This window comes from Syngnathoides biaculeatus, chromosome 6 (assembly GCF_019802595.1).
Source record: "Syngnathoides biaculeatus isolate LvHL_M chromosome 6, ASM1980259v1, whole genome shotgun sequence".
In the NCBI taxonomy this organism is placed as follows: Eukaryota; Metazoa; Chordata; class Actinopteri; order Syngnathiformes; family Syngnathidae; genus Syngnathoides; species Syngnathoides biaculeatus.
In genome coordinates, this window is record NC_084645.1 from 18,950,435 (window position 1) to 18,962,767 (window position 12,333).

The window sequence follows — 12,333 nt, forward strand, 5'->3', positions numbered from 1 at the left end:
AGCTGTCAAGGCATCGTCTTAAGGAGCACTTTTAACATTCTTAAAGGTCTAGTGTCATCCCTATAAAACATTCTAAAATAGATAATTGTAATGAAAAATACATATAACATTATTTACTTCAATGTCCATACGAAAAAATAAATCTGAGCGGAGAGTGCGTCATCCATGCGCAAAGTTGCGGATGTGTCATGCCGTGCCATGTACGTCACTTTCTGTTTCTTCTCGAAAACAAATTCCTGAGAGGATTTTCATGGCGGGAGTTACAAAAAGCTGTATACGTCAAAATCATGTGGTGAAAAAATGCATGGGTCCATGTCGGCTGCCGTTTTTTCATTAATAACATACTAAAAAATCATGACAGTGGCCCTTAAAGCGTAAAGCAGGTGACCACTGATCAGTTAAAACAATAAATCATTCTTTAAACTAAGTGTATAAATTAACTAAGATGTGCCGGTCTGTTTGTAGATGTAATAAAAGTCCAGACATTAAGAAAAGCAAATATTTGTTCATATATTCCCTTCTAAAGCAAGGGAGATTAATGCCATGTGAAGAATATTCCACATGTGCCGACTCTTCATACACGTGATCTGGTCAAGTCTGTGTGAGTTTAAAAGACGATTTTTAGTGGCCTGCTGGGGCAAAGGTTGAATTTTTTTTTCATCCAAGTGTCCAAAAGCACGTCTTAACTGAGTAATGAGTTATTTGGCACATGGATGCCACAAAAGTCACCATTTGCTAACCTGGAGGGCTCTAGTACTATTACATTGAGTATGTTTGACCCTTTAGGGCCACCGTTACCCTCCCTTTCCGGTTGTCCTTTAGTGTTTTGTGTTTCAGCTTTTGTTCTTGTCCATCCACCCATTTTCTTTGCCGCTTATCCTCACGAGGGTCGCGGGGAGTGCTGGAGCCTGTCATCAGGCAGGAGGTAGGATACACCCTGAACTGGTTACCAGCCAATCGCAGGGCACCGAGAGACAAACAGCCACACTCACAATCACACCGACGGGGCAAGTAAGTGTCTCCAACTAATGCATGTTATTTGGGATGTGGGAGGAAGCCAGAGTGCCTGGAGAAAACCTACGCAGGCACGGGAAGAACCTACAAACTCCACATAGGCAGGGCCAAAATTTGAACCCCAGTCCTCAGAACAGTGAGGCCAATGCTTTACCAGCTCAACCACCGTGCCGCCCTTTCGATTTTGCGTTTCGTGAAATGCTGGAGTGTTTCCTGTTTTTATGTTGTGCTTCCGATTTGTTTTCTGTTTCCTGTTTCCTGTTTTATTTTCGTATTTCAGGAAACGTTGAAGTGTTTTCTCTTTTGTTTTTGTGTTTTGTTGTCATGTTTCATCTTTGGTTGTTGTGCTTCGTCTTTCGTTTTGCCCTTACAAGCCACCATAGAAACCAGAGTCGCTCGAGAAAACCCACAGAGGTGAGGATGGATTTGAATGCGGGTCCTCAGTACTGTGAGGTGGATTTGGTAACCAGTCACTCACTGTGACGCCACTGCTGATGCCAGTAAAGTGAAAAAAAAATGTGATAAATTCGACCCGCCATGAGGGTTCAACCTGCCAAATTTGAATAAACAATTAAAAAAAGTTATTATTTGAAATCAACCGGGTGGCACGGTGCTTCACCTGGTAAAGCGTTGGCCTCACAGTTCTGAGGACCTGGGTTCGATCCCGGCCCTGCCTGTGTGGAGTTTGCATGTTGTCCCCGTGCCTGCATGACTTTTCTCTAGGCATTCCGGTTTCCAGCCACATCCCAAAAACATGCAACATTAATTGGACACTCTAAATTGCCCCTAGGTGTGGTCGTGGGTGTGGCTGTTTGTCTCGATGTGCCATGGGATTGGCTGGCAACAAGTTTAGGGTGTACCCTGCCTCCTGCCCGTTGATAGCTGGGATAGGCTCCGGCACTCCCCGCGACCCTCGAGATGATAAGCGGCAAAGAAAATGGATGGATGGATGTATGTAGTCAAGCTTCAAAATGGTCAAAAACAGCAAACACATCTTTGGTGGCTCAAAGGTGAAATATTGTGTTTAAAAAAAAAAAAAAACATTGTACCGTAGACGTGTTCTGTTCCTACTGGTGGCTTGAAAGTGTTTCCTTCCCCATTGACCCCAACGAGGAGGAAGTGTTTTCGAATGTGGAAGTAGGTGGCGCATACAGTACAATTCATGACATTGTGCTGAATAATCACTACTGGAACGAAGTAAAAGTAAAGTCAACATGTAAAACACTCAATTAGATCAGTTCAAGAAACAAGCTTTATTGAAAGAATCTTCTGCAAATCTTTCATTTCAGCTTTACACAGACACACAATCAGAGAATAGTGCAAACATTTCGGGTAAAAATCAATTCAACCTAGCGTACAAAAGTACATTCTGATGTAGAAAACATTCGTACAGTGTATGACGTTACAGGAGTGATGAATTTTCAACCTTCTTGTTAAATGATTTGTTCAATACGTGGAAGAAATGAGATGCCATCCAAAAAATACTGTAAGTTAATTAGGAGCGTAAATCCTTTTTAGATTATCATTTTTCCTGCGTGTCATATGAATTTTTTTTTTAAAAAACGACTAATTTTACATGAAGAAAGGCTTGCCCACAACCACTGTAGCGACCCCCTTCACATCTTTTAGCCGGTCAGAGTCGAAATCTACCAGGAATTTCCTGACGCCGCTGCGCGAGGGTGTGAAGTTGAGCTTGACGCACACTTTCTGACCCGGCCCGATGTCGCTGCTGCAAGAGAAGCGGATGAAGGGTTTATGTGTTATGTGAATGGAGCCGTGTGTTCGTTGCTTGTCGGGTCTGCACTCACTTCATCTTGATCTCGGTGGGGGACACCAGGCCGGCCCCCTCCACAGTGAATACGCCCCGCTTCAATGGCACCGGGAGAGGGTTGGTAAAGGAGATGGAGCCTGTTAACATTTGGTGGACTACGGCCTTACCAGGAATCTGCATAAGGACAATTTAAAAAAGTTACGTCGGAGGGATGTGGGGATGCAGAGAATCAGAATCAGCTTTATTGGCCAAGTGTGTAAGATGCACGCTGTCAACCTTCACCCACCTCTACAAGGATTTCAGGCAAAGTGAGCGGTATTTTTGCCACGGCCATGTCGGGGTCGTTCTCTCCCTGGGCCTCCAGGAGTGCCATCACCTTGACTACGTGGTTTTCAGAAACACACTCAGCATAGTCCTCGTAGCGGACGCGCAGAACCTCCTTGTGAACTGGAGACGCACATTCAGGCAACAGTGCAAACAGTTGACAACAAATAAAAATGACAGCCGTCATACAGTAATGCGCTATTTTTATTTTATCGTAACACGAGAAAAGTGTGATCTTTTTGGGGGCGTGCTTGAACAAATAAACGCTATTACAATTGATTTCAAAACTGCATGTTTTCAAAGTACCAACCTTTGTGGGCCGGCACGCTGACGTTTTTGGTTTGTCTCTCAAACTCCCTTCGGCGCAGGCAGTTGTACGTTACGGCCATGGCCAGCAAGGTCAGACGGGCGTGAGCTTCTGTTCCTCCTTGGTTTTTCAACTGCGAGCGAAATCAAATGGTAACCAGACTTCTCCTGTACTACAGATTTTTCAATCACATACTTGAACTAATCACGCCATTCCCAAGGCTGCCTGACAAACAACAAGCAACCATTTCCAATCGTACCCCAAAACGTGTCATCGCTGAGGCGTGTCTACTTCTCGTCTACAATGTGAAAGTGGCTAGAAACTTTTGACACCGTGCTGTGAATGCATCATGAGCACATTCTTTCATTTGTCACTGTTGGAACACCTCATACCTCAACAACTACGTCAAAGTCCGATCCGAATACTGGTTCTGCATGTTTGATGGTCATCTGCAGTTTGCCCGGTTTTCGAGTGTTCGTAGTCGTCTCTCTGCCTCGACGTCCTGCCTTTTCGTACACTTCTCTCTCTTTTTTAGAGCCTGAAGAAGGAGAAGAATGACAAAAAGATGTTGATTTGCTTTTTAAAACGCAAAACATGAAGAACCTAATAATCCAAGCATCAGTTTTCAGGACAGTTTATCCTTTTCTGTTGACATAGAGACCTGAACTGGTCAACCAGGAGCGATTTTGGACAGGGACATTGAATGGGAATTGATCCAGATCATTTGCATAAAAGACAGCTTTATGAACCACAACAGTCCCGACACAACGGTTTTAGTTTTCCCACACCACTTGCTAACCAGTCATCAGTCAATCAATGATGATTACTGAGTGAGTGGAAAAAGATCTGATGTGAAGAACTACATTACAAAATAGCCCATCATCAAACAAATTTTTGTCATTGGCCAGATTGTAGTGACAGTTTCCCTCAGAGGGCCGTTATGACTGTGAAACCCCCCCCCCCCCAAAAAAAAAAAAAATCTTTAACCACCTCAACATACTGTATTTACACGGGAAATTTACAAGCTAGTTTTGGAATCAGAAATCAAGGGTAATGGGTTTTTCAACTATTGTTTTTTTGGTAACACAAAAATGTTTGCAATGCTTCAACGTCATCATTTAGGATATGACAATTAGAAATTTTGGTGTGGATTTGAACAAAAATCATGTAAGTTGATACACATGTAAAATCACGCAGCAGGACTGATCTGGCCTCCAGGCCTAGAGTTTGACACCTGCTTCTAGTCTTGACAAGAGTGAGAGTCTGACTAGTCGACGTAAAGTGAAGGGTACGGACTACGACAGTCAGGTCACTAGAGTAATCAATCAGATGGTGGTCATAGAAATCCATCCTCAACCACCATACCCAAAAACAACTGCGTTAATGTGACGTTGCAGTAGTTAGAAAATACCTAATGGTTGAGTAAAAGTTACCCCTGTTGACGGCGTTCACTAACCTTCTGGATACTTGTAGTGTAAAGTCACATCTTCTCTGTTGTTGCTGAGAACACTTTTGGTGCTGATGTTAATGCCGATGCTGTCCTGGGATACTCTGATCTGTAACATTCAGTGTAACGGTGTCGTTTGGAATGAAATACACGCCGTACGAGCTTTGAAGGGTGAATGAAGACGGGATCACCTTCTGACGTTGGCCGTCTCTTCGCACAATCCAGTGGATGATGTCAGCGTTCACCTCAGCAAATATAAACGGAGCGTCGTACTTGACGCTCAGATTTCCCTCCTTGATGGCCGTAACTGGACATGGACCGCAGCAGAACTCCCCTGAGAATCAAAATGGACAATTGGTTTTCACACTTTGGATGAAGTCCATTAATTGATGTCCAGGAACGGATGTGTTTATAAAGAGTCGCAATGTACCATCACTCAATTCTTGAGGAGTTGGGTCCAAAACCTGCCAACCATCATTTCCGTTGGGGAGATCCGCTCTCTTCATCCAGGACTCGACCCAGCAGTGGAAATTCCTACCATCGCAGGTTGTGAGAAATATGATGATGAGGAATGTGATGATCGGTGAAGGGCATCGTTTTAACGGAACCCGCCACCTACCAGCTGCTGTCGGACTTTCCTCTTCCATCGAGGCTCTCCATTTTTTCATTAAACAGGAAGTCGACAGAAAGGTTTCCATCAGTGTCGTGGGCTGAAGCAAAGTTGGTAATGTGACGGGCTGGGATTCCCAGGCAACGCAATACTGGAATGGAAACACACAGGGGTGACACCCCCAAATCAAAAGGGTGCAATTAACATCATGAAATGTGCACTCAGACTGCCTGAAGGGGTTTCAAGCATCTTACTACTGAAGGGTGAAATGAGGGGTTATCGATATCAAGGAAGTATGACACCTTTACTGTTCAACGACCTCTGTGTTTGATGGTGGTGGTGGTGGTGGTGGGGGGGGGGTGCCAAAAGGGGTTAGTTAGAGATGTTCCAAGGGCTCACCTGTGACGGCAACAGCAGCATAGACCCAACACTGGCCGTATTTGACCGGCCTGGTACTGCCATTGCTCCACTTTTGGAGGATCAGAACGCTGCTGGTCCATTTGGAAGGCGAGACTCCGTCAGTGTACGGCTCCTGCCAACGGCCGACCAACACGCCCCGGTCACCGTTGGAGTTTACCTGGACACACATATTCAGTGGTTGGTGTGTGATTTCATCGTGACGTCCGTTTTCATTCATCATCTTTATCCATCCATCTGCAGCGCTTATCCTCATTAGGGTGAAGAATAACTGGAGCCTATCCCTGCTGAAACCCTGGTTGCCAACCAAGTGCAGGAAACAAACAATCATTCACACCTACGGGCAGCATAGAACAGTGCTATACAACGTCTGGCCCTGGGGCCATCGGTGGCCCATTACATTCCCCCCTGCCCCAATTATTATTTTTTATAATAGAATTTAATCCGTTACCCTGCAAAAGAGTAAAAGCTAAAATGTTCAAGGACAGCATTTTCCTCGCTAATTTTGGGCTGAAGGTAGTGTACACCCCCAGACGGGTTCCCAACCAATTGCAGGACAATAAAGCGAAAAGCTGTCATTTTTGTCGTCATCACCATGGCGGAGATGATCCTGCCAACGTAGACCGGGTCCCATCTTTGCTTCATGTCCTTCTCTGAGTTCCTCAAGGCGTCATTGGAGTTGTCCAGGATTTCAAAACAGATGTCCATAATATTTTCCTCAAACTGTGAAGTAGAAACATGCAAATGTGAGAAAGAAGCAAAGACAATGGATTAAGAGTTTTCCCGTCAAACTGTGAATGGATGACACTCTTGTTTGTGTGGTCTGGTTACATTCTGACGCTCACACTCGAGAAGCTTTCCCTATCCAACGGCAACAATTTATAATAAAGCTGACAGCCTCTTCTATCACACAACTGCGACAAGTCGCACATAGGCTGCCTACACACACAAATGTACCTGTCCGAAATGCCAATGGCGGCTGCTGATGTAGTCCGAGGTGCCCACGTAAATGATGCCATACTCATTCATGATATACTCCTGAAGGAGCCTCTCTTCGGGGAGGTACACAGCATCATCTATGGCACGCAGAGAAATTCAAAACATCATCATACGACTCAGCAAGATAACAATAGGCACTCTCAGCAAGGTAAACTACGACATCTTTTGTTTTTTACCTCTGCACCATGGGTTGTAGAGCAGGTGGAAGTTAACCTTGTCGTTCTTCTCCAGAACATGTCCGTTGGGCGACGTCACCAACACATCAAGATGGTAATGGCCGATGATGGCGTCTGCCGGACTGTGGAGCGTCAACAGTACTTGGTCATAGGCTCCCTCCTGCGTAAACCACCAAGCGTCTTTGCTGCGGCCGCCCTTCTCAACCTTGATCACCACCTCATTTCGCTTACCTTAAAACAACAACAAATGAGAAATGATGTAACATTTAGAGATGATTAACATGAGCTCCACAGTAATCGATCTCAAGTGACTGGTGAAGTCAGTAAACTTGGATAGCCTCACTGCTAGTCAACCCGCTCCTGAAACCTTTGTCATAGAACGGAGGGAAATCTCAAATGCAACACCAGTATTTGGATAACATCGTTGGCTTGAAAACTTACTGCAATGTAACACTGACGTTCAAGCCATGTTTTACTCTTTCTTACCACTTCAGGAATTCTCCTTAGAACTATTCGCTCCACAAATGGCTGACCGGCCACCAACCCCACTTTTACTCACCAAGGCGCAAAACCAAAGCCAGCTGGTTTTGGCGGAGGGCCGACTCAGAGCACCGCACCGAGACGGCGAAGGACTGACCCCGACGCACAATCAAGCGCTTCCAATCGATCTCACCAGTACGGTGAGCCGAGTTGTTCTCCCGACATTTCAGGTCCACATTCTGAATGTAACCTGACCATAGGAAACGCACAGATCATTTTACATCACATTAGATTTTAGGAGATGCATTGACAGACAGACAGACAGACTCACCCCCGTAGTTTTCCATCATCTTATCAAAAGGTTGTGTCTTAAAATTTCTTCACACTCTTGTCTCGGTGTGCATCACTGTCTTGTATTTATACAGGCCAAGAGCAACCCTCCCACTATGACTCTTATCCTTGAAGCGCACTCCTACCCTCTTCCCCCAAATGACCTCTCAGATGACTTCCCAAAAGGACTCCTCTTCCAGGATCTGCACACCCTTGTGTGTTTACAGTCTGATCACTTACAACACGTCCCTCGCTGTTCCTTTTTTTGGGCTCTTTGTGGATGGATGCTTTTCAAGGATTTTCTAGTTGAATCATTTTTTTTCAAATATTGAGCCCACTGACCTCAAGTTTCTATCTAGACTGGTCATCTTCCAGTAAGCATGTTCACATTTAATGGGGTGAGGGATCGCTATGTAGGTTAGGATGAAAAAGTGTTTTGCTTCATTTAGCTGGGGGAAAAAAAATCAATTTTAATTTACATTCACTCTGTAACATAAAACTTGGTAGTATTTCCTACCCATTATTTTTTTTGTATAATATTATTTTACTGGTAACAATAATAATGATAACCATGCATTACACCTTTTTAGTGCTTTTCTCGAAATTCAACAAACCCCTTAGAGTTCATACGTTAATTCACTCCATGTCACGAACCAAAGGTGCACAGGCGGACCCAAATGCAGGACTCCAAAATGAGGACATGATGTTCAGTGGGTTTTATTAGAAACGAACGTTGTGCACGACAACACAGTCCAAGAACGCAGGATCCAAAACACAAGAAACAATAACTATGAGTCACCTAAAGAGCATAACCAAAAGTGTGACTGAGCTATAATGGCGCAGTGGCGGAGTAACCCTGGATGCGGGAAGCATACTCAACCAACTGGCGAATGCCAGTGACAAAAGTCCAACTTAAATACATTGTCTAATCACAGCGCCTCATGTGACATAGCTGTGGTCGGCGACAGGTATCAGAGATGAAACCCCTCGGAGTGGTGGCCATGCCACACCCCTCTTGTCCGTGGTCCAGCCTTGCTCATGACACTCCACAGTTACACCCAGTGGTAGCAATACATGTGTGACTAAATCTGCCCCTTGGCAGTGTGACAGAAGTGTGGCTGCCATTCTGCACCTGCAGCCCCTGCGACTACCACTAAACAACCAACCACATTCATTTCTAGTCAATGTTTTTCACCCTGGAACAACATGCGCCCGGGTGGAATAAGAACAGACAATTCTCCGGTTGCACATGGCACAGGATATCATTTGATTGGTCCATGTTCATCCAGGAAAAAAACATTCACTGGCGACATGTTATCCAAGCGTGGCTCGGTGTTCACTGTGCATACCACCACCCGCACTCTCCATTCCAGCAGTTTTATTTACTTCTTCCTTCCCAAAAGTTTGCACTACTTTTAATCAAACTTGTTTTAAATATTATGCCCCAAATGACTGGAACACTCTCCAACAAAGAATAAAACTCAGCTCTTTCCGAACAATGTCATTTAAAAATTTAGAGAGGGATAGTCTTCAATGTGTACAAGATCGCTCCAGCTGTTTTCATCTTATTTTGATCCTTTAATTCACTGTGTTGGAATAAAACCCAATGTATTATTTAACTATGTAACTACAGGAGATGGCAGCACGGTGAGCAACTGGTTACCACATGGGCCTCACAGTTCGGATGAACCCGGTTCAAATCCTGGCCTAATTGTCTGGAGTTTACATGTTCTACCTCTGTGTGTGTGTGTGTTTTTTTTTTTTTTTTTGGGGGGGGGGGGGTACTCCGGTTTCCTCCCACTTCCCCAAAACATGCAGGGTAGATTAGTTGAAGACTCCAAATTTCCCGTAGGTGTGAATGTGAGAGGTTGCCTGTTTCCGTGTGCCCTACGATTGACCGGCGACCAGTTCAGGGTTTACCCTGCCTCTCCCCCAAAGCTATCTGGGATAGGCTCCAGCAGGCGTCACCCACGCGAGGAGAAGCGAATTTGTTGCCTATGTATTTGCACTTGCTTTTATTTTGTTTTCTATTTCTCTCATCTGTATCCAGCTCAGCTTTATGGATGAGAATCTGTTCTCAATGGCCTGGCCTCCCTAAATAAAGTTAAACTAAAATAAAGATTGTGGGCAACTGACCATCCTCATCAAGGTAGCGATACTGTGAAGTGCCACTGGGTGCCAATTATGTGTGTTTGTGATGTTTACTACTGTGACGGGTTGAAAACAGAGCTCTGTCATGCTCCTGGCTTCCTGCCCAGGCTGGACGTGGCCGGCCAATTAGTCAGCGCACACCTGCACCTTGTCCGGGCTGATGACTCTCAGTATATATAGGACCAGGGGGATGACTGCTCTTCCGCCAGATCGTTGCCCTTGATGCCTTGTTCCCGCACTCCCGTTTGCCTGACTTCTGCTCTCCGTGTACTGACCCATGCCTGTCCCTTGACTACACTCGTAAGCCTGCCGTTGCTATTAGCACTGCTTGTTTGGACTGTCTGCCTGATCCCTGATCTTGTACCGAATAAAGGTTACCTCTGTACTTGTGCTTGTCTCTGGAGTCGTGCATTTGGGTACACCCTCGAGCCCCGTTCGTGACAAGCTCAGGTTTTGCAAAAATGCATGAATGCATTTATGTATTGATAACAGATGTTTTTTCCTTTGGGGTGAAAATGAAACCGTCAAACAGGAAACAGATAAGGATGTTAAATATGTGCCTTTCTTGCATCTTTATTGATGAAGAGTATTGTATTATTATTCATTCATTTCCTTTCACTTATCCTCTTATGCTGTGCCCCCTGTCTGACTGGAGACCAATTCGGGGTGTAGTCCGCCTTTAACCCAAAGTTAGATGGTTAGGTCTCTGTGACTCTAATCAGGACGTGCAAAGTTGAAAATAAATGGATGGACGGGTCCTATTGTTTGTATGCCATGATTAATGATTCAAATGACCGGATTCCAACAAAATGACCGGATGGTCATTTGCTAAAAGCATCAATGCTTATCTTTTGTTTCGTCCTCTGTCACTGGGACTTAACTCCCTCTTCTTGTGAAAGTTTCTCAATATTTTCTCTGGAATAACTCAAAGCGGTTGCATTTCTTTTTTTCTTTTAAATAACTATGAACTTCAGGGTCATCCTCAAGTTTCATCGTGAATCAGAGCTTTGGGTTTTGGATTTAGCACACTTGTTGCACTGCTGTATTTAACACATTCAGCGTATGAGCCAGACGGACCTTTGAGAGTGGAAAGTTCCCATGATTTCTTACATCGCATTAACAAACCAAAATTGATTTCTATCACGTTTATAAACCCAATTCCCATGAAGTTAGGAAATGTAAATAAAAAAACAAATACTGTATAGTGATTTGCAAATCCTTTTCAACCTAGAGTCAAGAGAATACATTCGAAAGACAACATATTCGCTCTTCAAACTGATTAACTTAATTTTTTTTTTGTTGTTTTTTTTTTTCAAATATTCACTTATTTAAGGCCCCGTCACACCATGACGTTCTGGTCAGCGTTCTATAGCGTTTGAGGAAACGTTGGTAGTCGCCCATAGTCGCCGGGATAGTGCCAGAAGAGCGTTGTTTGAACGTCCGTGATCGCTGGGAATCGGCGAAGAACGCCGGTCCGGGGGAAAAAAAAGTTTTGAACGTGCACAAAAGTTCTCACCGAGACCAACGTTTAATTTTAAACCCTGTGGAACATTTTACTAACGTTCGCCGAGCGTTGCACGCGTTTTGGCTATCGTTAGTCAGTCGTTACTCTAGCGTTACATGGTTGTTACTTATAGTTTGTTACCGTCGGACCGTCATCACTGGGTTTTTCATGGTGTTTAGGGTCTCCAGGGAGTGTCACATGGTGCGTTACTTCTCGGACGTGCTCTTCCTCCTGGTGTTCATTTTCCTCCAAAAACATTGCTAGTGAAAGAGGCTTTGCATGCTTACTTGCAGCGCTAGTTGTTGAAGTCCGCACCCGACCTTTTTTTCGTCTAGGCGGCATGATGCTGACTGTTCAAACTCACGAGAACAACTGAAGTGATTATGAAATTTCCAACCTTTTCGTTCCTGTTCAACTGTAGAAATTACACGCCAGCAAAACGCTATTTTGTCGTTATTCACCCGTTAGTCACACGCTCGTCTAACGTTGACAAATTGCTCGTCGCGCGCCAGTGACACATTAGCATACGCTAATGGTTTTTAGGGGTGTCTTATTTGGTCGCTGTTCCACGCTTCTTGTGCGTTAGACACACGCCAGATGTGTCATCCTCATTTGAGAACGCTGAAAAACAGAACGATTGAAATTTTCAGAGAACGTTGACCAGAACGTCATGGTGTGACGCAGCCTTTAGAATGCGATGCCTGAAGCACAACCCAAACGAGCTGGTATACTGACATGTTTACAACTGTGTCACAAAAGGACAATAATTGTTGACGTTTTGCAGGAGCAATTCTTTCCCATTC

At 44.5% G+C, this 12,333-nt stretch overlaps 1 protein-coding gene across 1 annotated transcript; it reads right to left on the minus strand.

The window, feature by feature from the left end:
* Positions 1 to 2,369: 2,369 nt before the first annotated feature.
* Positions 2,370 to 7,918, minus strand: tgm2l (transglutaminase 2, like). Its single transcript, XM_061823416.1, has 15 exons — positions 7,877 to 7,918; positions 7,625 to 7,795; positions 7,066 to 7,296; positions 6,848 to 6,966; positions 6,485 to 6,613; positions 5,873 to 6,050; positions 5,483 to 5,624; positions 5,294 to 5,397; positions 5,055 to 5,197; positions 4,873 to 4,972; positions 3,809 to 3,954; positions 3,420 to 3,549; positions 3,072 to 3,232; positions 2,823 to 2,959; positions 2,370 to 2,743 (listed from the first exon to the last, which is right to left on the minus strand). The coding sequence occupies exons 1-15, from the start codon at positions 7,893 to 7,895 to the stop codon at positions 2,587 to 2,589; spliced, it is 2,067 nt and encodes a 688-aa protein (XP_061679400.1). The 5' UTR covers positions 7,896 to 7,918; the 3' UTR covers positions 2,370 to 2,586.
* Between the last annotated feature and the right edge of the window lie 4,415 nt (positions 7,919 to 12,333).

Bases quoted from the DNA above. Each gene is read 5' to 3' on its own strand.
- tgm2l (XM_061823416.1), bottom strand. The intron at 6,051-6,484 runs GTGATGACGACA...ATGTGTGTCCAG, and splicing joins GCAGGATCATCTCCGCCATG to GTAAACTCCAACGGTGACCG. The intron at 3,955-4,872 runs GTTAGTGAACGC...CTCCTTCTTCAG, and splicing joins ACACTACAAGTATCCAGAAG to GCTCTAAAAAAGAGAGAGAA.